General features: G+C 41.3%; 1 protein-coding gene, 1 long non-coding RNA gene and 1 pseudogene across 3 annotated transcripts; 1 reads left to right on the top strand and 2 right to left on the bottom strand.

Moving 5' to 3' along the window:
- The first annotated feature begins 2,274 nt into the window (after nt 1-2,274).
- Nucleotides 2,275-3,420, top strand: LOC126630282 (uncharacterized). Its single transcript, XM_050300372.1, has 2 exons — nt 2,275-2,308; nt 2,909-3,420. The coding sequence occupies exons 1-2, from the start codon at nt 2,275-2,277 to the stop codon at nt 3,418-3,420; spliced, it is 546 nt and encodes a 181-aa protein (XP_050156329.1).
- An 897-nt stretch (nt 3,421-4,317) lies between these two features.
- LOC126630807 (uncharacterized) lies at nt 4,318-14,573 on the bottom strand. Of its 2 annotated transcripts, none has more exons than XR_007626117.1 (5): nt 14,430-14,573; nt 14,001-14,176; nt 13,588-13,759; nt 13,058-13,431; nt 4,318-4,833 (listed from the first exon to the last, which is right to left on the bottom strand). It is a non-coding gene; the product is annotated as an uncharacterized LOC126630807 (long non-coding RNA). The 2 variants fall into 2 exon arrangements; XR_007626116.1 differs by lacking the exon at nt 4,318-4,833 and adding an exon at nt 5,072-5,639 and having other exon boundaries at nt 12,975-13,431.
- Nucleotides 14,574-14,711: 138 nt separating this feature from the next.
- Nucleotides 14,712-26,470, bottom strand: LOC126630806 (cleavage and polyadenylation specificity factor subunit 1-like; annotated as a pseudogene).
- Between the last annotated feature and the right edge of the window lie 232 nt (nt 26,471-26,702).

Below are 26,702 nucleotides of genomic sequence, written 5' to 3'. Positions count from 1 at the left end.
CATATGGATGGATAATGCGAACTCCTTACAGTCCAAGGACATTCTGCAAGCTTTTAATTTAAGCCACACTTCTGAGTCAAAGACTCAAAATCTGATATGATTTCGAAATGACTATATAACACGCTTGTATATATGTTTGTGTGTATCTGTTTGAAATGAATACATTGGACTCAGATTATTGGTGCAAGTCTCTTTCTCTCATCTGAAAATCTGAATAATGGTACATGAAAACCATTTTACCTAATTGAGTATTTTCGTATAGATTCAGGGTTTCCTCCACTAATTTTTGGCTGCTAGCACAAAGTTTGAGAGGTTGCACCACTAAAACCACAAGTTTGACTTAAATTAATCAGGAGGAGGGGAAAATCAAAATGACCACGTATGATGTACTAACAAACTTGAGAATTGAGTGTAAGATTTTTTAAGCCTCAAAAGAAAAGATATTAATTATGGTATCATTTATCCTGCCTAAATGACAAGAGTAACTTACCTATACCGAAATCAGTATTCTTATCTCTTTATTTCTTTCTTAACATGATCGGTCATGAAAGAAAAGAAATACACACTCATGTTGAGAGAGAGAGAGAGAGAGACTAACATGAAACTAGTTTTCCTAAATCAAGGGAAGGAAATACGAAATTCTAATTAAAACGAGAGAGAGAGAGAGAGAGTAACATGAAACGAGTTTTCCTAAATTAAGGGAAGGAAAGGCGACATGCTAATAAAAACGAGATTGTAAGAACATTGTTTTATGCTGCTGTTTTACTGTCATCTAATGCTCGGGGGGCTGTCGTTTTGACAGTAATGAAGTAAAAGAGACCATGTAAAAAATAATTAAAAAGGTAAAGATAAAAAGGAAAAACAAATTAAAAGTTAATTCTGGTTTTGTCAAGAAGCAGTGAATCATCAGGGTGGCCATTGCCAAAGTTTTGATTTGGACGTGGAATTGGACCCATTAGAAAACAGAAATTCAAACACTACCTCAACTTTGGCCATTGTCAAAACACTTGTGTTCCTCTCTCTCTCTCTCTCTCTCTCTCTCTCTCTCTCTCATAACATCAGTATGTCTCTCTCTCTCATAACATCAGTATGCACTACTAAAATCCCACTTCTAGTTCTAGATTTTCTAGTAGTGCAATGCCTTTTTTGGAAAATTAAAAATTTAAAAGGGCTACTCCAAGTTAGTAAGGTTCTCCGTTTTGCGAGAGTTCGGTGGGGGAAGACGTTTACCGTACACAATCTTCCTCTTGTTTTGCAAAGAAACTATTTTTATGACTTGAACCCGTGACCTTTTGATTATAAAGGAGCAACATTTCCATTGCGCCAAAAAAAAATATTAAAAACGCTATGCCCAAAAAAAGTTGACAAAATATTGCAAAGAAATATAAACCTATAAAAAATGGAAAGAGATAAGGGAAGTAGTAGTGATGGATTGGGACATGAGAGGGAACAACTCCTCACACTCCATGGCCTCTCTCCCATTCATCACATTTGAAATGAAGGACTTAATGTTGTGCTTTAGCTCGACATTCTTTGAATCCATTGGTCCCATAACACAACACCACCTTCCCACATGCATGCACTTTTCTTTTACGAAACCGAAACCCTAATTAGAAGATGCTCTTTATATTTCTCTTCTATGTTTCCAGTCATTCATTCCCCTTGCCCAAAGAGATGGATCGAATTATTTGCACGTGAGTTATCATCATCTTTTTTCCTATGTGCATGACTTCATTGAGAAAGTTTTGTGTATATCTAAGAACACATGTTATAATACAAATGATAAATTATTTTATAAGGCTCACTTCTAAGGTATATTAATATAAATAAAGGCTTCACTAAAATGAGAGTCGACAGGGGGAAAAGGGGGGAAAAGGGAAAATTTCTAGGGTTAGGGTTCTGCCCAATTGCTTCAATTATTGTTGCGTTTGGGTGGTTTCTAGAGTATTTCTTCTCTCTATGAACGAAGAAAATCACAAAAACTATATATAGTGAAAGTAGAAAGTTTTTTGGGGAAAAGATTGCAAACTTGTCCATGTGGCTTGGGATAGAGTTTGCAGCTCTAAGGAAAATGGTGGATTGAAATTTATGAAAAGTGATCACTTTAATAATGCTCGTTTAGCAAAACTTGGCTGGAAAGTCCTAACGGATAATCAAAATTGGTGGGTATAGATTGTTAAGAATAAATACTTGAAGAGAGAGCTTAACACTAAAGTCAGACATCACCACTCTTGTGCCTGGAAAAGTATCCTTAAGGCTAGAGATATTATCAAAATGGGGCTGAGCTGGGTTGTGGGAAATGGAGAGAGTATCCTCTTCTAGACCCATAACTGGGTTTTTCCTTTCCCTCTATCCAACTTTATTTCTCCCAATCATGTTAATGACATCGATCTAAACATGAAGGAGAGTCAATTCATTAATAATGGACAATGGGACAGAGATGAACTTTCATCTTTAGTCGATGAGGACATTGTGAATAAAATATGTAGTATTCCCTTCCCCATAACTCCCCAATGCAATATGTGTTGATGGGAGCCTAATGCAAATGGTAAGTTCTTAGTTAAGTCGGCAACTTGGATACAAAATAGTGATAATAACAATGAGAATGTAAGAGAGCTTCTTAAGAAAATGTGGAAGCTTTAACTCCCTCGTAAAGTTAAAAAATTTAGTTAGCTTCTCGTAATTGGAAGGCTTCATACAAGAGACAGATTATCAACATATGTCAATAATATCCCATCCACCTGTCCTATGTGTAATTTAGAGGATGAAAACATATCTCATTTATTTATAAATTGTAATTTTGTGAGGCTAGTTTGGAATTGTCAAGTTATCTCTAACAACATAAGAGTAAATCAATTTCTTCCTTTTAATGATTGGCTCAATGAATTAACTGTTAAGAATGATGTAGGTTTGTGTGATCTCAGTAAAGTTTTACTAGTTTGCCGGCAGATTTGGAAGGAGAGGAATCTTGTGGTTTTCCAAAATAAAATTCCAAACCCTACCTGGATCGTTAAGTCGGACCCCAATATAGGGAGGGAATTCATAGATGCCAATGGTATAATTCCTGTGGTTTACAATGGTAGCAGGTCCTCTCCACCATTTTCTATTCGATGGTCCCCTTCGAATGCTGGTTTTGTTAAACTTAACTTTGATGGCTCTGTGGTGAATCAAGGTGCGACTGTTGGGTTTGTGATTAGAAATGAGAAGGGAGAGCCTATTGTTGCAGGAGCTAGATTTATTGGTCAAAACACTATTTCGACTACAGAATGCCTGGCGTTGAGGGATGGCCTTTGGATGGCTAAAGCCAAAGGTTTGGCTCACATTATGGTGGAGGGTGATTCAAAGCTGGTGATTGAGTCTATCTGTAGAGCCTATTGCCCCCCTTGGAGATTGAAGGTCATCCTGGAGGATATTTGCTAGCTTGCCAGGTCATTTAAGGAGATTTGCAGGAAGCATGTCTTTCGGGAAGTCAATTTTCTGGCATATGCTATAACTAGTGTGGGTTATTCAGTCTCTAATTTTCATGTTTAGGATAGAACTCTTCCGTTGGAAACCCGTCAGGCCTTCCTTTTTGATTGTACCCAAATCGGTTGCCCTAGGGACTTTTCTCTTTAATGTAGTATTTTTTCTATATAAAAAAAATATACATAATATCATTTGTTTATTTGCTGAAAGTTAAGGGAGAGGGGAGGCTATTCCATCTTAGGGTTAGGACATACCACAAGTCTCTTTAAGGACTTACAGAGGGGGTCTTACCTCCTTTTTTAGTTTTTAGATAGGGGTTTACCCCCTTTTTTAGTTTTTACGTATCATCCACTAAGAAGAATTGTTGGCAACGGAACTTGAACCTAGGTCTTGGTCTAGAAAAAAAAAAAACAATCCTTACCAACTCAGCCAACCGTGATTAGCATACATTATATAATTTGAGTTAAATTATAATATCACGTCACAATGTTTCGAATAGAATAAAAATTAGGTCCACTACATGAAGAGGGAGAAGAGGAGGAGGAGGAGAGAGAGTTACTTGAGTAATTAGTAAATTAGGGCACACGCGCATCGTCATGATAGGCCCACGAGGTTTATGGAACAGTGGAAAACCACTCCTGCTGTCTCCGTCTGCCATTGTTTACCTCGTGCAGTTGTTTTCTAAAATTCTATTAGATATATTCACCTCATATTTGATTGTTATTCTCGTTGGTGGGGAAGGAGAGGACGTTCAAAGTTCATACAACGATTGAGTGATTTACTTTTTACTTTGTGTTTTACAAACATTTTACCTTACTCCTCATAATCTTCTATTTACCGAACAAAACAATGTAATCAGTAAATATGATTTTTGGAAAGATCGAATCGAAATCAAGAGATTATAATCCACAATTTTTTGGAATTGAAAATTACATAAAAAAACCAATACCCAAATCTGTCTTAAATTAATATCAGAAGTTGACTTCCTCAATACGTGTTACACAAACAACGCATCCAACGAACAAGCAAGCGAATAGGGACCAGGTTGCTCGGGCAGAAAGATGGTGATTCAGCCGTATAGTGGGGCATACAGGGCCTCCTTCTTGTTCACCTCAGCGAACAGGCTTACATATTTGAAGACTCAAACAACTTCTGCAGACGATCACGATCAGTCATTTGACTCTCACTGCTGCAGATTCTTTTTAAATCTTCTCCACCTTGTCGATTCTCCTTACTTGACCAGCTCACCATCACTGAAGTTGCTTGATGCTCCGATCGAAAACAAATCAGTGGGGCCATGCCGGTACGACGGAATATACGTTAGAAAGGCCATTCCTTTCCTGCAACACCAACGAACTTCTGCCCGCCCTTCCAGTTCCGTTCCAAAAGAATTTGGAATTTCAACATATATTCAGAAAACAATATAGTTTGATATGTGCAATAATTTGATTTCCATTCAAATCCAGAATTTCAACTTCCTTTCACAAAAGCGAAAGAGGAGTCTTGAGTTACAAGGCATTGCTGTAATATTTAAAAAAATGGCATTACGCCTCAGAAGCGCATAAAGAAATGTCCTTGAAAAGAAGAAAATCGAGTTCGAAAGAGATTGAGGTGGTAAAAACTCATGGTAATTTCATCAATACGGTTATTACATGTGAACAAATGTAGCGGTCTCGGACAAAGGTTAACGACTATGATAACTTACAACCCATCAGCGGAAACAAATGACTAGGTTGCTAGGCTGTTATACTCGTCACAACAAAACCGAACGATTCACTGAGCCTAGCAATACTGGTTAGCCGGAAACTCTCAACTCTTGTCACCTAAAACTACCGCAGTGGAGCAACAGTATTTCCCACTTCTTACCCCTCCTCTTTCTTCTCAATTCAGCGGAACCCAACAATCACGAACAAGGTAAACGCAGCACTTACAAGAAGCTCGTTCCTATAGCGAGGTCATTTAAGTTTGTAAAAATTTGTGAACGAGTCGTCCCTATCTGGTTTGCAATTTCAAGCTGTTCCTCCAATAGAAGCATCTCATAAGTTGGAGGATGGAAATTGAAGTACCAGTTTTTATCATGCCATCAAATACTGTTGATGGTGTTGATCTAGAATTAGAAGCGTGCATCATTTCATTAGGAAAGTATTTAGCATTATTGGGTTTACAAAGATGAACTCCGCCTATGTAAGTTTATCTTACATTGCCGGTCCCAAGCCCGGGTAAAGGAGGAGGGGGAGGGCGTCAGGTAGTCGACAGCCGGCACTCTACAGTTACGTCGAATCCTTATGAAAATGAATTCAGAACGAAATCGCGCTAAAGCTAGGGCGTCACCCGTAAGTGGCGCGCTGTGTGGCCCGAGCACAGTGATAAGTGAGCAAGGGTCGCTGTATCTCCATAGGCACCCGGATGCAGTGTTAAATGAGCAAGGGGGCCATAGAAACTTCTTTTCGAACGACTCCACTCAAAGTTGTTTGGGAGCATATGCACCTATCAACTTTACACGAGACACACAAAAGAAGTACTTTGATTCCATTGGACGGGGGAGGGTGAAGAAGCTAGGACAGAAGGGTAGAGTTCAGGAGAGTAGAATGCGTTTAGGAACGTGGAATATAGGAACCTTAACGGGAAAATCTATGGAAGTAGTGGAAGTTATGGTGAGGAGAAGGATAAATATTATGTGCCTACAAGAAACTAAGTGGGTTGGTCTTAAGGCAAAGGATCTAGAAAACTCAGGGTTTAAACTTTGGTACTCGGGCACAAATAGAACGAGAAACGGTGTTGGCATCATCGTGGACAAGACCTTGACACAAGATGTTGTAGATGTCAAGAGGGTATGAAATAGAATCATAGCAATCAAGATTGTAATAGGACAAGAACTTATCAATGTGATTAGTGCGTACGCACCTCAAGTAGGGTTGGATATGAGTTCGAAGGAGAAATTTTGGGAAGACCTTGGAGACTTGGTGCAAGGAATTGCTCAGACGGAGAAGTTATTTATAGGAGGAGATTTAAATGGACACGTGGGCAGGGAGACAGGCAACTATGGAGGTTTTCATGGTGGCCATGGTTTTGGGGAGAGAAACGAGGATGAGGAAGCTATCTTGGATTTTGCAATGGCATATGATCTATTCTTAGCCAACACCTTCTTTAAGAAGAGAGAAGAACATGTGATCACCTACAAGAGTGGGTCGTCAAAAACACAAATAGATTTTCTTCTAATGAGGAAAGAGGATCGTATAACTTGTAAGGATTGCAAAGTTATACCAGGAGAGAGCGTGGCTAATCAACATCGCTTGTTGGTGATGGATGTACATATCAAAAGAGTGAGAAAAAAGAACAAGACTTGGAAGTGCCTAAGGACTATATGGTGGAATCTAAAAGAAGAAAAACAAGTTATTTTCAAAGAGAAAGTAATCACCCAGTGTGTGTGGGATAGAGAGGGGGAAGCTAGCCAAATGTGGGATTCCATGGCTAGTTGTATCCGAAAAGTAGCAAAAGAGGTATTAGGAGAGTCTAAGGGCTTTGCCCCACACCAAAAGGAATCTTGGTGGTGGAATGAGGAGGTACAAACAAAGGTGAAGGCTAAGAAGGAATGTTGTAAAGCCTTATACAAGGATATGACCGATGAAAATGGTGAAAGGTATAGAAAAGCGAAGCAAGAGGCGAAGAAAGCTGTGAGAGAAGCTAAGTTAGCGGCTTATGACGATATGTATAAGCGACTAGATACCAAAGAAGGAGAGTTGGATATCTATAAACTAGCTAGAGAAAGGGAAAAGAAGACAAGGGACCTAAACCAAGTGAGGTGCATCAAGGATGAGGATGGAAAGGTTCTTGCTACAGAGAACGCGGTTAAAGATAGATGGAGAGGTTATTTTCATAATCTTTTCAATGAAGGACATGAAATGAGTGCTTCTTTAGGGGAGTTGTGTAACTCAGAAGAGTGTAGAAACTACTCTTTTTATCGTCGAATCCGGAAGGAAGAAGTGGTTGTAGCTTTGAAGAAAATGAAGCATAGAAAAGCAGTAGGCCCAGACGATATACCAATCGAAGTGTGGAAAGTTTTGGGAGAGACAGGTATAACATGGCTCACTGACCTTTTCAATAGGATTTTGAAAACGAAGAAGATGCCAAATGAGTGGCGAACGAGCACTTTGGTGCCTATCTACAAGAATAAGGGCGACGTACAAAATTGCATAAACTATAGGGGTATTAAGCTAATGAGTCATACAATGAAGCTCTGGGAGAGAGTCATTGAGCATAGATTGAGGCAAGAGACACGGGTTTCGGACAACCAATTCGGGTTCATGCCAGGGCGCTCAACCATGGAGGCAATCTATCTCTTACGAAGATTGATGGAAATATATAGAGATGGGAAAAAGGATTTACACATGGTCTTTATAGATTTGGAAAAAGCGTATGATAGGGTCCCAAGAGACATTTTTTGGAGGATTTTAGAGAAGAAAAGAGTACGAGTAGCATATATCCAAGCTATAAAGGATATGTATGAAGGAGCAAAGACTGCCGTAAGAACTCATGAAGGACAAACCGAAAGCTTTCCCATAACTGTAGGATTACATCAAGGCTCATCCTTAAGTCCTTACCTTTTTGCGTTGGTAATGGATGAGTTAACAGGACATATTCAAGATGATATTCCTTGGTGTATGCTTTTCGCAGACGATATAGTGTTGATAGATGAAACTCAGGAAGGGGTAAATGCAAAGCTTAACCTTTGGAGAGAAGTGTTGGAATCTAAAGGTCTTCGCCTAAGCCGATCAAAGACAGAATATATGGAGTGCAAGTTCAGTGCAAATGGAGGCTAAAACGAGTTAGGGGTGAGGATCGGAGATCAAGAAATACCAAAGAGCGATCGTTTTCGTTACCTAGGATCTATCTTGCAAAAGAACGGAGAATTAGATGGAGATCTCAACCATAGAATACAAGCTGGATGGATGAAGTGGAAGAGTGCATCCGGCGTGTTGTGTGACCGCCGTATGCCACTGAAGCTCAAGGGAAAATTTTATAGGACGGCAATAAGGCCGGCGATGCTGTATGGCACAGAATGTTGGGCGGTGAAGCATCAACACGTACACAAAATGGGTGTAGCGGAGATGAGGATGCTTCGTTGGATGTGTGGGCACACAAGAAAGGATAAGATTAGGAATGAGGATATCCGGGGTAAAGTAGGAGTAGCCGAAATTGAAGGAAATATGAGAGAAAATCGGTTACGGTGGTTTGGACATGTGCAAAGAAGGCCTACTGACGCTCCGATTAGAAGATGCGACTATGGGACAGAGGTTCAGGGCCGAAGGGGTAGAGGAAGACCTAGGAAAACTTTGGAAGAGACTCTAAGAAAAGACTTAGAGTACTTGGATATAACGGAGGACATGACACAGGACCGAGCACAATGGCGTTCAAAGATTCATATAGCCGATCCCACTCAGTGACTTGGATTTTCCAAGTCTCCAACTGAGAAGTTTTCCTCACTCGGGAAATTAAGGGAATACTACCTCAACCTACATGCTCCACTCACAAAGCTTCAACATACAAGCTTCAACAAAAGAAAATTCAGAGAACTTAGCGAAGAAGGCTTTGGTGTATTTAACACAATACGTTGAAATGAAGGAAAGCTATTTATTGATATCCCCGATAAGTCACAAATATGTACATATACATGAGTCAAAATAAACAAACAAGAGGGAGCCTTCACAAAGGTTGCTTAGGAGAAGTCTCAGCAGTCGGTAGAGCCCCAGAAACAGCAGGCACTGGAGGGGGATCATTTGGAGCCTCAGTACTGGACAGAACCCTAGAAGGAGGAGGCAGCAGAGGTTGATCATTTGGAGCTTCATTACGCAGTACAGCCCCAGAAGACGAAGGCAATAAATGCCTTTGGAACAAACCCACAAATCTCTGATGATCAAGTAAAACCTGACCATCAGATTCCTTCTTCTGGTTAAGCTTCCTCTTCATGTTTGTAGCATAGTCATGTGCGAGCCGATGCAACTGTTTATTCTCATGCTGGAGCCCTCTAATCTCCTGTTTGAGACTCATCACTTCAACCGCCAATGATTCAACTTGGCGGGTTCGAGCAAATAGGCGTTGGGCCATGTTAGACACAGAACCTGCACACTGAACACTGAGAGCCAGAGAATCCTTAACAGCCAACTCATCAGACCGTTTGGAAAGTAGTCTGTTATCTTTGGGAGTGAGAAGGTTCATGGCCACTACCGCAGCGGTCATATCATTCTTCATCACGGAATCCCCAACGGTAAGAGGACCAGTAGGGGAGACGAAGGATGGGCGCCATATGTTGTCTAGAGAAGGCGTGGCTGGCTCTTCAACAAGGTTCAAGTCAAAACGACGGTCGGAGTGGCCAGACATTTTCAAAGGTGTTGAAGAGAGAAGAGGTCGGACAAATCAAGATCTTAGAAGTACAAGAATGAAGCTTCTACTGGTGGAGATTCAAGTGTGCTTTGGAATTTAATGCCAGCCTCTATAAAAATCTGTACTCGACGGAGCTTCAGAAATCGAAGAGGCGTTTGCTTTCTCAAAAGCTGGGCTGCTCAGAGACCACGAGACGTTTGCTTTCTCAAAAGTTGGGCTGCTCAAAGACCACGAAAGCCGATCTCAGAAATCGAAGAGGCGCTTGCTTTCTCAAAAGCTGGGCTGCTTAGAGACCACGAGGGCCGATCTCAGAAATCGAAGAGGCACCTACTTTTCCAGCCTTGTCAGCACCTGTCAGCTTTGCGGAAATTATGAGCATTATGTCGAAGATTTTTGGTGAAGTAGAAAGCACATGAATCTTACTGTTCAATCACCCATTTCCCACACGCAACATTAGCTCATGGGTACCACAGATAACTTTGCCAAAGTTCTCTGACAAAGTTGAGACACGTGAAGCAGCTCCCACTACACCGCTCTGACCAAGAAGGGTAAAAGAATAGCAAAGAAACAGCACTAACAAAGTTTAGACACATAAATTTTGAAGGTCTAGCTACCATATTATTACCCACAAGGATAAAGGAACAGTACCACTGCTGGATAATTGGAAAGTCCCTGTGTGTCAACCTCTGTGCTTCGTGGCAAGATAGACTAGCAAACATGCCCAACCTTTTCTCACATTCGAGAAAACACTCCCAACAAGATTGCTTGCTCCAAAATCGAAGAGGCACCGCCCTCCGAATCTCGAGAGCCAGACTCCCAACATGATTACTTTCTCAAAAATCGAAGAGACACCGCTCTCCGAATCTCGAGAGCCAGACCCCTAGCAGGATTGCTTTCTCAAAAATCGAAAAGGCATCGTTCTCCGAATCTCGAGAGCCAGATCTCCGACAGGATTGCTTGTTCGAAAACCGAAGAGGCACCACTTTCCCAACTTCAAGAGCCGGATCTCCTTGGATAAAGCTTGTCTGTAATCTTTACACGCAACATCAGCTTTCCAGATACCACAGACCACTTTTTCAAAGTGCTCTGACAGAGTTAAAACATGTGAAGCTGGCAGCTCCCACTACCGTGTTATGACCAAGCAGGGTAAAGGAATAACATTACTACTTGTTGTGAGGGAGACTCCTATATATGTTGACCTCCATCCCCAACAGACAGGCAGACCTGCAAAAATGCTCAACCCTTCCTCATATTTGAGAGGGCACTCCCAAAGAAGCCTTTCGAAATATTCAGCTTTCTTTCCCCCCGATAATACCTCTGTAAACAAGCTATACTAGAGCAAGAATATCTCATATCATCAGGGTTAAAAGCAAGAGTATCCCATATCATGTTTTTTCCCTGTCTTTTCCTTTGGCCTTGTTCTTACCTGCAAGACAAGAAGAAAGAGAGCAATCAGTCAACACTTGGAATCAAGCTTCCAGTCAGGAACTGACTGCCTGAAACCCCTTACTTGATTACTTACCTGGCATTGCTCTCGAGTACTCATCTTCAACATCTTCTGCTTCCAGGGAAGATACCGCATCTGCCTGAGGAACAGATAGGGCAAGTGAGAAGGATACAAGGAAGCATGTGGAGACAAGCGTAACAGTACACGTGCCGATACATCCACTACTCTGTCAAAAGCAAAAGTATCCCATATCAGCAGGGTCGAACGTACTATAGATTTGATGGACTTGTTTTGACCCTCAAATTCTTCAGTCGGCCTTATACTCTGGAGGAAACCAGAAAACCCTCCAGCCCAGTTCAAGAATAAGCCTGTGGAAAGTTACTTCTTCAAAAGCAAAAGTATCCCATATCATCTCTTCTCATTTTTCTTCTCTTTATCCTTCATGCTGCCTGCAAGATAGGGAGAATGTGAACAATCAGCCGGAACTCGAAATCAAAGTTCTGATCTGGGACTGATTGCTTGGAGCTCTGATTGCTTACCTTGTCTGTCACCTCTTTTAGCAGATCCCCTAGCTCGGCAACTTGGAGGACTCCTATTACATGGTTTGTATCGCGCTTGACCAAGCCTGAAACTACAAGTAAGCTTCAAGTGAAATTGATACATTACCTTGTGCATCTCCACCAGTTAAAGATACCACCCCTGGATGGAGGAAGAGTACTTCCAGAGAAAATGCCACATCTACCTACGAGACAGATAAGGCAAGTCAAGACGATACCACACTCCGGAACTTAGAAGTTTCGTGATTACGAGATCATTCTCCCACAATATTTCCTAATGTCATTTGTACTAAATCATTCACTTATACTCACTAAAAGAGAGCTTGAACCTATGTACTTGTGTAAACCCTTCACAATTAATGAGAACTCCTCTATTTCGTGGACGTAGCCAATATGGGTGAACCACGTACATCTGGTGTTTGCTTTCCTATCTCTATCCATTTATATACTTATCCACACTAATGACCGGAGTAATCTAGCGAAGATCACAAAAAGCGATCGTTTTCGCTACCTAGGATCTATCTTGCAAGAGAACGGAGAATTAGATGGAGATCTCAACCATAGAATACAAGCTGGATGGATGAAGTGTAAGAGTGCATCCGGCGTGTTGTGTGACCGTCGTAGGTCACTGAAGCTCAAGGGAAAATTTTATAGGACGGCAATAAGGCCAGCGATGTTGTATGGCACAGAATGTTGGGCGGTGAAGCATCAACACGTACACAAAATGGGTGTAGCGGAGATAAGGATGCTTCGTGGGATGTGTGGGCACACGAGAAAGGATAAGATTGTGAATGAGGATATCCGAGGTAAAGTAGGAGTAGCCGAAGTTGAAGGAAAGATGAGAGAAAATCGGTTACGGTGGTTTGGACATGTGCAAAGAAGGCCTACTGACGCTTCGGTTCGAAGAGGTGACTACGGAACAGAGGTTCGGGGCCGAAGGGATAGAGGAAGACCTAGGAAAACTTTGGAAGAGATCCTAAGAAAAGACTTAGAGTACTTGGATCTAACGGAGGACATGACACAAAACCGAGCGCAATGGCGTTCTAGGATTCATATAGCCGACCCCACTTAGTGGGAAAAGGCTTTGTTGTTGTTGTTGTTGTTGTTGGGTTTACAAAGATGACGGAATATTTCTCTCCAAAAAGCAAGGCAGCAAAATCTTTTGTATCTTGAACGGTAATCTAAATAGAAGGAACATGGAACTCACTGGGTTAGAAGCTTGCAGTCAACTATGGTATCAGGGCCAGGCAGATAAGCTTTTCCATTTGACCGAAACTGGCGGAAAGCTCTTGGATTCAAACCAGCAACATGGGCAACTGCATCAACAAGCTTTTTCTGTAGTGACTGCAACCTACGAAATGTGAGTTCATCAAGAGGCATAACACAACCAATGCTGCCATCCAGGGTACCAAATAACAAAGCATAGCAATTAGTTTTGTTGGAGCCTGGATTAGTCCCTGAGTTAGAGAGCATCTGCAACCGCAAGAACTTGGTAACATGGGTACCAACAAGAAATTTAGCCCTTGAGAGAAGCTTCTGGCCTTTCCAACTCTCAGACCTCTTTGGTGCGTAGAAAAAGATCTGTTTGGCATAGAAAATGTGTTTAAAATAAGTAAACTATCCCTCCAACAATCAGGGATGAAAAACTAACCAAAAGAATTGTTAGTCACAAAAAAATAAAATAATAAGAGAGCCCTAAAAGAGGACTAAAATATATCTCAGCTACAAGGCACTAACCTGAATGTTCTTTCGTTCATCTGCAACTACAAGCCTCAGCAAACTTCCATCGATAAAAAAGAATCTAGGTTACCAAAATCCTTGGCCAACAGATTTAGCTGAGATCCCTGCTCCTTTCAACTGAGAAAGTAAATGCTTTTGTGAATGTCACCAAGGAGGAAAAATTCTTGACCTGCAAAGACAAATTTGGCCATTGACACTGGTCACATATTGCTCAGAATCATATCTTAATAAATTACGACTAACATTATACACCAAGAATCAAATTAAAGACACAACTTGAGAAGTTTGAAACATTTCAACGTGCACCCTCAGATTTCACATCACATAATTAAATCGTATATTCAAGTACTGATATCCAGGTATCAAACAACGAATCAATTTAAAAGAGACAGTTAAGGAAGTATACATACAATATTCAAGCTCAAAACATACAATGGTGGAACATCAAAAAATGCCACACCATTCAGTTCAGTGCCATTCCACTTGTTTAACGTAATTTTAGGACCTGCTCAATCAACAGATGACCTTGAAGTGAGGCTAATGCAGATATGGCACCCTTGAAATCTTTGGCGTACACCTCTGAAACCTGAATACAGAAATAACTGACTTTATCTCATAAAATGAAATTTTGAGCCCTCTTGTATTTCTAACATCATAAAAAATCACAACACAATTCCCGAATCATACAAAATATAAATGATAATACCCTCCAAGTACAAGATATTATGGTACAGAAGATGATACAATTAGCAAGTCATGCACTGGTGGTGAAGAAAGTAACAAGCTCTGCTTCTTCTGCTCAAACGAAATTAAAAAAAAAATAAATTGTAATTACTAACCGTCCATCATAAACAAGGGTGAGCAATAGTAGCTCCCCAGTTTTTGTAGACAGCAAGGCTACATCATTCAGCAACCAAGTTGCATTGGCAGCATCAAGCTCCACAGTTAAAAACTAGATCTTGGCATCTCTTGACTGCATAAAACAGAAAATACATTAAATTATATAAAAACAAAGTGTGGATGAGAGAGATTAGCCAAAGAGACGAGAGGGAGGGAGGGAATACAAGGGTGTGTTGGTTGTGTGTGTGTGTGTGTGTGAAGAGAGAGAGAGAGAGAGAGAGAGAGCTGTTATCAACAGAAGCAGCATAACTGTTTAATGGCAATGCACATGAGGCTGACTGCATAAAGTTGGTAAAAACCTCATAAAAAAGTGCTTCAGCTAATAAAACCACTATAATAAATTAACTTACCTGGCTATTATAATGGATTAAAATTTGCACTAATCACGAGAACACCGCCAATTGGAGATGGTACAGCAAGCAGATTGTAGGAATCATGTGGGAGATTCTGACACAAATATAAGTAAAAATAGATCGAATGTAAGGATGTCTTCCCAAATATTCCCACATTAAGAAGGATAATCTTTCAGGTCATCTGACTTGGATCAAACATACACATTTCTCCAGTATAGCAAAAGCATGCAAGACTTTCAAGAAAAATTTGTTCACATTTTCATAGTCAGCTGAATGCTTAAACATTGATTTTATGGATCAAAATGACTGTATGAACATAAAAAAAATAGTTGGGGACATAAAGAAAAGAAATTTATAATGAGTAATTTCAAAATTTGAAGATAAATTTATCTTGGTGGAACTTACAACAGCTGACCATATGTGCGGATGCTGCTTTAAAGTTGTGCTGATACTAAGTGCAGAAATCATACAAGCATGGTGCTTCCATGAGACATGCCCAGCCCAAGTAAGCTTCTGCTCGTGAAGGATAACCAGCACAGGCTCAATGTAACCTATACAACATACGTTATGTCAAACTTTAAAAGATAAAAAGCCACAAGAAGTTATTAGAACTAACCTATTTTGTTTCAAACCTACTCGGGAATGCAAGACAAGAAAATATGGATACTGATAACCACAACATTATTTTTAAGGAAAATAACACTTTAAATAATATAAATATAATTATAATGAAGTGAATTATGCAACCTATATGAAATTCTGTTAATTTCAAATACTCAAATTCACATATGAATTTCATTATCATAGAATATCTAAAGTCTCATTAAATAATGCACGCTAAGAATTCATATCCAAATATCTTCTTTTTAGTCCACAAATCCAAATACAATCTTTGTCTATTAAATGTCTTACAAATATTGCTTCTTCCAAAGATTATTCCACATCCAAACTCACCATGTACAAATGTAAAATCCTTTACATGCTTCATGTCCATGTCTCCCAGATTAAAAATGTAAGACGACTCAACACGAGCAGAAATTGCACCTCCGGAACCAAAACCATCATCGTCCCCAACCAAACCAGAGCCACCCTGACAACAAGATATACAAATTGAGATACAGGAGGACCCTCTTTTATAGATCACGTATCTACTAGAGGACCATGAGAGTTGAGGCACAATGACCAAGCCAATAATTGAAAGCACTACTAACAAAGGCATACAGCATAGGTAACACTTAGAACTGTTACTAAGGCAACAAGGTTTCACTTTTTCCCTTCCAAATCGTACAATTTAAAAAGCAGGAATAGAGAATTAACTTCTTTAATTTTACCTTTTTAGCCTAAGACGCAGTGACTCTGCGTAAAGCGGGAGCCTTGTGCACTGGGTACGACCTTTTTAGCCTAAGACGCAGTGACCAATACTAAGCAACACATTGTTGAATATGAGAGCCAATAATTTGTTGACACAATATCGTAGACCAATTTGAGTATGCTCCTAATAAGGGCATAGGAGCCAATGCTTAGAACTGTCGCTAAGCCAACAGTTTTTCCTTTTTCCCTCCAAATCCTATTGTAAATATATCAGGAATCGAAACTAACTTATTAAGCCATAATTTTTCAACATGAGACTGCTAGTACCACTACGATGATCAAAATGCAAAGTGGAGGAGGCAAAAGAGACCTCCGCAGCTTTAAGAATTATCATTTGAAAGCCATAAACAAGAACGCCTCCGAACCTGCCTTGGGGATCAACCTTAACCAATGGGCCTCTTGCAAATGACTCTCTGCCTCTTCTCAAATGAAGCCACTCTGGGCCCTCAAAACAGTGCATGGAGCTGGGAAAAAGGTCAACGTCAATGAATTAATATCACCTTGCAACACAGTTAAACAAACTTTGGAAACATATACATAACCAAACTCAGGTAATAACACGATTAAGCAAACTATGGAAAATATATAACTAGTTAATAACGAGAAAGAATACAGATTAGAGACTTTAAGGCTCTTCAATCACTAAATTACACAACCCACTTCAAGTAAAACTGTAAAATTCAGTTGATGTATAGAAGCCTGCTAGAGGAGATGGAGTATTCCCTTATTAGCAAATTCACAATTAAATTCTTACTCGGGATTCAACATTCGTGACTCCAACACTACAACACTTCCAAAAAAAACATTCAAGTGTGTTCTGATTTGGACTTAAAGGAAACTTCAAATGATATGACATCAACCGAAACAGCAAGACTAATACAACAACAACAACAACAACAACAAAGCCTTTTCCCACTAAGTGGGGTCGGCTATATGAATCCTAGAACGCCATTGCGCTCGGTTTTGTGTCATGTCCTCCGTTAGATCCAAGTACTCAAGTCTTTTCCTAGGGTCTATTCCAAAGTTTTCCTAGGTCTTCCTCTACCCCTTCGGCCCTGAACCTCTGTCCCGTAGTCACATTTTCGAACCGGAGCGTCAGTAGGCCTTCTTTGCACATGTCCAAACCACCGGAACCGATTTTCTCTCATATTTCCTTCAATTTTGGCTACTCCTACTTTACCTCGGATATCCTCATTCTCAATCTTATCCTTTCTCGTGTGCCCATACCTCACACGAAGCATCCTCATCTCCGCTACACCCATTTTGTGTACGTGTTGATGCTTCACCGCCCAACATTCTGTGCCATACAACATCGCGGCCTTATTGACGTCCTATAAAATTTTCCCTTGAGCTTCAGTGGCCTACGACGGTCACACAAACACGCCGGATGCACTCTTACACTTCATCCATCCAGCTTGTATTCTATGGTTGAGATCTCCATCTAAGTCTCCGTTCTCTTGCAAGATAGATCCTAGGTAGCGAAAACGGTCACTTTTTGTGATCTTCGCTAGATTGCTCCGGTCATTAGTGTGGATAAGTATATAAATGGATAGAGATAGGAAAGCAAACACAAGATGTACGTGGTTCACCCAGATTGGCTACGTCCACGGAATAGATGAGTTCTCATTAATTGTGAAGGGTTTACACAAGTACATAGGTTCAAGCTCTTCTTTAGTGAGTACAAGTGAATGATTTAGTACAAATGACATTAGGAAATATTGTGGGAGAATGATCTCGTAACCACGAAACTTCTAAGTACCGGAGTGTGGTATCGTCTTGACTTGCCTTATCTGTCTCATAGGTAGATGTGACATCTTCTCTGGAAGTACTCTTCCTCCATCCAGGGGTGGCATCTGTAACTGGTGGAGATGCACAAGGTAATGTATCAATTTCACTTGAAGCTTACTTGTAGTTTCAGGCTTGGTCAAGCGCGATACAAACCATGTAGTAGGAGTCCCCCAAGTCGCCGAGCTAGGGGATCTGCTGAAAGAGGTGACAGACAAGGTAAGCAATCAGAGCTCCGGCTGATTGTTCACATTCTCCCTATCTTGCAGGCAGCATGAAGGATAAAGAGAAGAAAAATGAGAAGAGATGATATGAGATACTTTTGCTTTTGAAGAAGTAACTTTCCACAGGCTTATTCTTGAACTGGGCTGGAGGGTTTTCTGGTTTCCTCTAGAGTATAAGGCCGACTGAAGAATTTGAGGGTCAAAACAAGTCCATCAAATCTAGAGTACGTTCGACCCTGCTGATATGGGATACTTTGGCTTTTGACAGAGTAGTGGATGTATCGGCACGTGTGCTGTTACGCTTGTCTCCACATGCTTCCTTGTATCCTTCTCACTTGCCCTATCTGTTCCTCAGGCAGATGCAGTATCTTCCCTGGAAGCATAAGATGTTGAAGATGAGTACTCGAGAGCAATGCCAGGTAAGTAATCAGGTAAGGGGTTCTAGGCAGTCAGTTCCTGGCTGGAAGCTTGATTCCAAGTGCTGACTGATTGCTCTCATTCTCCTTGTCTTGCAAGTAAGAACAAGGCCAAAGGAAAAGACAGGGAAAAAGCATGATATAGGATACTCTTGCTTTTAACCCTGATGATATGAGATATTCTTGCTCTAGTATAGTTTGTTTACAGAGGTGTTATCGGGGGGAAAGAAAGCTGAATATTTTGAAAGGCTTCGTTGGGAGTGCCCTCTCAGATAAGAGGAAGGGTTGAGCATTTTTGCAGGTCTGCCTGTCCGTTGGGGATGGAGGTCGACATATATAGGAGTCTCCCTAACATCAAGTAATAATGTTATTCCTTTACCCTGCTTGGTCATAGCACGGTAGTGGGAGCTGCCAACTTCACATGTTTTAACTCTGTCAGAGCACTTTGAAAAAGTGGTCTGGTATCTAGAAAGCTGATGTTGCGTGTGAAGATTACAGACAAGCTTTATCCAAGGAGATCCAGCTCTTGAAGTTGGGAAAGTGGTGCCTCTTTGGTTTTTGAACAAGCAATCCTGTCGGGGATCTAGCTCTCGAGATTCGGAGAACGATGCCTCTTCGATTTTTGAGAAAGCAATCTTACTGGGGGTCTGGCTCTCGAGATTCGGAGAGCGGTGTCTCTTCAATTTTTGAGAAAGTAATCATGTTGGGAGTCTGGCTCTCGAGATTCGGAGGGCGGTGCCTCTTCGATTTTGGAGCAAGCAATCTTGTTGGGAGTGTTTTCTCGAATGTGAGTAAAGGTTGGGCATGTTTGCTAGTCTACCTTGCCACGAAGCACAGAGGTTGACACACAGGGACTTTCCAATTATCCAGCAGTGGTACTGTTCCTTTACCCTCTCTTCGATTTTTTAGAAAGTAATCATGTTGGGAGTCTGGCTCTCGAGATTCGGAGGGCGGTGCCTCTTCGATTTTGGAGCAAGCAATCTTGTTGGGAGTGTTTTCTCGAATGTGAGTAAAGGTTGGGCATGTTTGCTAGAGGTTGACACACCGGGACTTTCCAATTATCCAGCAGTGGTACTGTTCCTTTACCCTTATGGGTAATAATATGGTAGCTAGACCTTCAAAATTTATGTGTCTAAACTTTGTTAGTGTTGTTTCTTTGCTATTCTTTTACCCTTCTTGGTCAGAGCGATGTAGTGGGAGCTACAAGCTTCACGTGTCTCAACTTTGTCAGAGAACTTTGGCAAAGTTATCTGTGGTACCCATGAGCTACTGTTGCGTGTGGGAAGTGGGTGATTGAACAGTACGATTCATGTGCTTTCTACTTCGCCAGAAATCTTCGACAAAATGCCCATAATTTCCGCAAAGCTGAGTGTGCGTGTGACAGGTGCTGACAAGGCTGGAAAAGTAGGTGCCTCTTCGATTTCTGAGATTAGCCCTCGTGGTCTCTGAGCAGCCCAGCTTTTGAGAAAGCAAGCCTCTTCGATTTCTGAGATTGGCCTTCGTGGTCTTTGAGCAGCCCAGCTTTTGAGAAAGCAAACGCCTCTTCGATTTCTGAGATCGACCCTCGTGGTCTCTGAGCAGCCCAGCTTTTGAGAAAGCAAACGCCTCTTCGATTTCTGAGCAGGCGCCTCTTCGATTTCTGAAGCTTCGTCGAGTGCAGATTTTTATAAGGGCTGACATTAAGTTCCAAAACACACTTGAATATCCACCAGTAGAAGCTTCATTCTTGCACTTCTAAGATCTTGATTTGTCCGACCTCTTCTCTCTTCAACACCTTTGAAAATGTCTGGCCCCTCCGACCGTCGTTTTGACTTGAACCTTGTTGAAGAGGCAGCCTCGCCTTCTCCAGACAACATATGGCGCCCATCCTTCGTCTCCCCTACTGGTCCTCTTACCGTTGGGGATTCCGTGATGAAGAATGATATGACCGCTGCGGTAGTGGCCAGGAACCTTCTCACTCCCAAAGATAACAGACTACTTTCCAAACGGTCTGATGAGTTGGCTGTTAAGGATTCTCTGGCTCTCAGTGTTCAGTGTGCAGGTTCTGTGTCTAATATGGCCCAACGCCTATTTGCTCGAACCCGCCAAGTTGAATCATTGGCGGCTGAAGTGATGAGTCTCAAACAGGAGATTAGTTGGCTCAAGCATGAGAATAAACAGTTGCACCGGCTCGCACATGACTATGCTACAAACATGAAGAGGAAGCTTGACCAGATGAAGGAATCTGATGGTCAGGTTTTACTTGATCATCAGAGATTTGTGGGTTTGTTCCAAAGGCATTTATTGCCTTCGTCTTCTGGGGCTATACCGCTTAATGAAGCTCCAAATGATCAACCTCTGATGCCTCCTCCTTCTAGGGTTCTGTCCAGTACTGAGGCTCCGAATGATCCCCCTCCGGTGCCTTCTCTTTCTGGGGCTCTACCGACTGCTGAGACTTCTCCTAAGCAACCTTTGTGAAGGCTCCCTCTTGTTTGTTTATTTTGACTCAAGTATATGTACATATTTGTAACTTATCGGGGATATCAATAAATAAGCTTTCCTTCATTTCAACGTATTGTGTTAAATACACCAAAGCCTTCTTCGCTAAGTTCTTTGAATTTTCTTTTGTTGAAGCTTGTATGTTGAAGCTTTGTGAGTGGAGCATGTAGGTTGAGGTAGTGTTCCCTTAATTTCCCGAGTGAGGAAAACTTCTCGGTTGGAGACTTGGAAAATCCAAGTCACTGAGTGGGATCGGCTATATGAATCTTAGAACGCCATTGTGTTCTGTTATGTGTCATGTCCTCCGTTAGATCCAAGTACTCTAAGTCTTTTCTTAGGGTCTCTTCCAAAGTTTTCCTAGGTCTTCCTCTACCCCTTCGGCCCTGAACCTCTGTCTCATAGTCGCATCTTCTAATCGGAGCGTCAGTAGGCCTTCTTTGCACATGTCCAAACCACTGTAACCGATTTTCTCTCATCTTTCCTTCAATTTCGGCTACTCCTACTTTACCCCGGATATCCTCATTCCTAATCTTATCCTTTCTCGTGTGCCCACACATCCAACGAAGCATCCTCATCTCCGCTACACCCATTTTGTGTACGTGTTGATGCTTCACCGCCCAACATTCTGTGCCATACAGCATCGCCGGCCTTATTGCCGTCCTATAGAATTTTCCCTTGAGTTTTAGTGGCATACGGCGGTCACACAAAACGCCTGATGCACTCTTCTACTTCATCCATCCAGCTTGTATTCTATGGTTGAGATCTCCATCTAATTCTCCGTTCTTTTGCAAGATAGATCCTAGGTAACGAAAACGGTCACTCTTTGTTATTTCTTGATCTCTGATCCTCACCCCTAACTCGTTTTGGCCTCTATTTGCACTGAACTTGCACTCCATATATTCTGTCTTTGATCGGCTTAGGCGAAGACCTTTAGATTCCAACACTTCTCTCCAAAGGTTAAGCTTTGCATTTACCCCTTCCTGAGTTTCATCTATCAACACTATATCGTCTGCGAAAAGCATACACCAAGGAATATCATCTTGAATATGTCCTGTTAACTCATCCATTACCAACGCAAAAAGGTAAGGACTTAAGGATGAACCTTGATGTAATCCTACAGTTATGGGAAAGCTTTCGGTTTGTCCTTCATGAGTTCTTACGGCAGTCTTTGCTCCTTCATACATATCCTGTATAGCTTGGATATATGCTACTCGTACTCCTTTCTTCTCTAAAATTCTCCAAAGAATGTCTCTTGGGACCCTATCATACGTTTTTTCCAAATCTATAAAGACCATGTGTAAATCCTTTTTCCCATCTCTATATCTTTCCATCAATCTTCGTAAGAGATAGATTGCCTCCATGGTTGAGCGCCCTGGCATGAACCCGAATTGGTTGTCCGAAACCTGTGTCTCTTGCCTCAATCTATGCTCAATGACTCTCTCCCAGAGCTTCATTGTATGACTCATTAGCTTAATACCCCTATAGTTCATGCAATTTTGTACATCGCCCTTATTCTTGTAGATAGGCACCAAAGTGCTCGTTCGCCACTCATTTGGCATCTTCTTTGTTTTCAGAATCCTATTGAAAATGTCAGTGAGCCATGTTATACCTGTCTCTCCCAAAACTTTCCACACTTCGATTGGTATATCGTCTGGGCCTACTACTTTTCTATGCTTCATCTTCTTCAAAGCTACAACCACTTCTTCCTTCCGAATTCTACGATAAAAAGAGTAGTTTCTACACTCTTCTGAGTTACTCAACTCCCCTAAAGAAGCACTTCTTTCATGTCCTTCATTGAAAAGATTATAAAAATAACATTTCCATCTGTCTTTAACCGCGTTCTCTGTAGCAAGAACTTTTCCATCCTCATCCTTGATGCACCTCACTTGGTTTAGGTCCCTTGTCTTCTTTTCCCTTGCTCTAGCTAGTTTATAGATATCCAACTCTCCTTCTTTGGTATCTAGTCGCTTATACATATCGTCATAAGCCGCTAACTTAGCTTCTCTCACAGCTTGCTTCGCCTCTTGCTTCGCTTTTCTATACCTTTCACCATTTTCATCGGTCCTATCCTTGTATAAGGCTTTACAACATTCCTTCTTAGCCTTCACCTTTGTTTGTACCTCCTCATTCCACCACCAAGATTCCTTTTGGTGTGGGGCAAAGCCCTTGGACTCTCCTAATACCTCTTTTGCTACTTTTCGGATACAACTAGCCATGGAATCCCACATTTGGTTAGCTTCCCCCTCTCTATCCCACACACACTGGGTGATTACTTTCTCTTTGAAAATGGCTTGTTTTTCTTCTTTTAGATTCCACCATCTAGTCCTTGGGCACTTCCAAGTCTTGTTCTTTTTTCTCACTCTTTTGATATGTACATCCATCACCAACAAGCGATGTTGATTAGCCACGCTCTCTCCTGGTATAACTTTGCAATCCTTACAAGTTATACGATCCCCTTTCCTCATTAGAAGAAAATCTATTTGTGTTTTTGACGACCCACTCTTGTAGGTGATCACATGTTCTTCTCTCTTCTTAAAGAAGATATTGGCTAAGAAGAGATCATATGCCATTGCAAAATCCAAGATAGCTTCCCCATCCTCGTTTCTCTCCCCAAAACCATGGCCACCATGAAAACCTCCATAGTTGCCTGTCTCCCTGCCCACGTGTCCATTTAAATCTCCTCCTATAAATAACTTCTCCGTCTGAGCAATTCCTTGCACCAAGTCTCCAAGGTCTTCCCAAAATTTCTCCTTCGAACTCGTATCCAACCCTACTTGAGGTGCGTACGCACTAATCACATTGATAAGTTCTTGTTAAGACTAATAATTAATCTTTATTACCACACCTAGTACGGAGTCCATGAATTGAATCATCAAACTCAAGAACTGAGATTTTTGCATCTTCAAAGGTTAAGACCAAGGAAGAAAATATCGGTAATATCGGAAATATCGGTAGTCCGAAAACACGGAAATATCGATGGAAATATCGGGATAATATCGATATCGATAAAAATTACATGGAAACCACGGAAATTGTAAGAAAAACTTGGAAATTTTTATTGAAACTTTGCAGGATGTTTATTTAGTCAATTATCTATTAGTTTATCACAAAAAATTGGAAGGAAATGCATTGCATGATGGATTTAACAATATCAAGTTAATTATATAGCGAGCTGACAAACATTATGAGTGTAGAAAATATGTAGTAATTAATGAAAGAAGTCTAAACACACCATAATCATTTATATATAATGAATTAGTACAATATTTTACACAAAAGCCTAAAAAATTAAAATCCTAAAATTTTACTTTCCCACCCCCAAACTTATTGCACACCTTGTCCTCAAGGTGTGTAAAAATAAACAAAGATTGAAGAACAAAAATAAAAACTGTAAAAGATAAAACAAAAGCCTAAAATAAATAAACTAGAAGAAAAGGAAAATAGAAAAGAAAACAAAGAAATTAAAATAAACAAATAATAAAACAAAAAGAAAAGAAGAAGAACAAAAATAAAAACTGTAAAAGATAAAACAAAAGCCTAAAATAAATAAACTAGAAGAAAAGGAAAAAAGAAAAGAAAACAAAGAAATTAAAATAAACAAATAATAAAACAAAAAGAAAAGAAGAAAAAGGACAAAGATCACCTGGATTCGAACTGAAGACCTGGTGCTATTGAAGAGAAACACGGCCCAACACGTCCAAGTCCACACTTGTGTCAAAGTGCAGCAACAACTACAATATATGCTGATGCAACAGCTTCCTGTTTGAATTGAAAAACCCTAGCAGCTGCTACATATTTTGCCCTTTCCTCGAGCCCAGAGCCTCAAAAGGCTCTATCTCTCCGTAGCAGACCATCCCTTTCAATCTCTCCATTGTTTCTCAGTTTCGCACCCCTTTTCAACCAAGAGCCAAGCAACATACATACCCCTTTTCGCACCCCGTGGCTCTACCTCAAATCGGTCATCCTCATCGGCGCCCTCTACTTCCTTTCTCTCTGCTCCTCCCTCGCCTTCCTCCTCGTCGAGCCCGTCACCATGTCCCGCGGGCCGCGACCTCTACCTCTCCTCCGTCGTCCCCATCGGCGCGATCCTCCTCGTCCGCGTCTCCCTCTGCTCTCTCTCTCTCCTCTCTTTCAGCCGCTGATCGAATACGATCTGTGAAATGCTTGCTCATTGATCTCTGAGCTCCGTCCGATCCGCGGCCTTCCAAAGATGATGATCTTTATCACTGTAACTGCTGGTGAGGTACTCGATCTCTCAGCTTCTACTGTTTTCTTCCAGATCTTGCTCGAATTCAAGCCCTTGCTTCTCGGATTAGTGTAATTTTGTCACTGATTTTGGTATAAAGTGGTGATTTTTGTTGAAAGATAGTGATGATTTTGTTCCGTTTGGTTGCAGGTTTCGTTCTTGCTCAGAGTTATTCTGATTCTCCTGCGAGGTTGTGACTGACTGTCAAGAAACCAAAAATATCGCGATATTATCTAAAATATCACGATATTTTGACGAAAATTCCTCGGATACCTATTAAAATATCGGTAAAGTAAAAAACCGATAATATCGGCGATATTATCGATTTTTTCTTCCATGGTTAAGACAATAGAATCTCTTCTTCTATAACCATCGCCGCCTCCGCCAGATAATACCGCCACCGTTACACATTACCGTGCATTCAGCAATCCAACTGCATGCAAACAAAAATTTGAATAGAAACCATCAGTAATTAATTCAAAAACAGTATTACGACAGACAAATTTAGCGAATTCGAGCTAAACTCCAGGCCAAACGCCATGAAAATCGAAAGAGGGGTTTAACTGGGGCAATGGACCTGTAATGGCAAACGAGTTCGAGGGAAGCCCCAGAGACGCCATCCATGAGACCACCACGCTTGGGTTCTCCGGAAGCCCTAGAGCCTCTGGCGCCATCTTCCTCCTGAAGTCTGACAACGTACACTTCGAGGACGTTTCCGGCGGTGACGACGAGGTCCGGAATGGGGCCGATTTCTCGGCGGGTGGGCGGCCAGTTGGACTCCATATCGTCGGTCTGAATCGGATGCATTCGAGACACGAAGCCGGCAAGTGAGTGGGAGATGAATTCCGAGGCGCAGTTCTCGATGCCCGTCCGCCAGTGCATCATCTTGTAGGCCGCGACGCTCATCTCCGCTGATGCGTGGGAAGCCTAGGATTTTAGAATTCGGTAGCAGAAGACTCTGACTGTGAGATTCCTGAGAAACGACGACGAAATGGGGTGTGGACGGAGATGAGGGTTTAAGGGAGGGTGTGGGGTGAGAGCGAGAGTGAAAGCTTAAACCTTTGGGGATAATTCGGTGTTTGGCGGGAGGATGTTGGATCCTAAGTTATCGTTTGGTGTGCAGACGGGAGCAGAGGTACCGTTTGGTACGTGGGACGGGACGAGGCGAGCTGTTACGTCCCACGTTTGGTGCGTCTGAAAACTGTAGAACGGGTTGTTCATGGGACGAAATTTGGCTGATTTTTCGTTCCACCTCTTCCCCTGGAACGACCCGTTCCACATTCGTGGAACACAAATTTATAACATTTTATGACAAAATTTCTCCCTATCTTTTTCAATA

Source organism: Malus sylvestris, chromosome 7 (genome assembly GCF_916048215.2).
Source record: "Malus sylvestris chromosome 7, drMalSylv7.2, whole genome shotgun sequence".
Lineage (NCBI taxonomy): Eukaryota > Viridiplantae > Streptophyta > Magnoliopsida > Rosales > Rosaceae > Malus > Malus sylvestris.
Note: the sequence above shows the minus strand (reverse complement) of the source record. Positions and strands in the feature narration are given on the sequence as shown.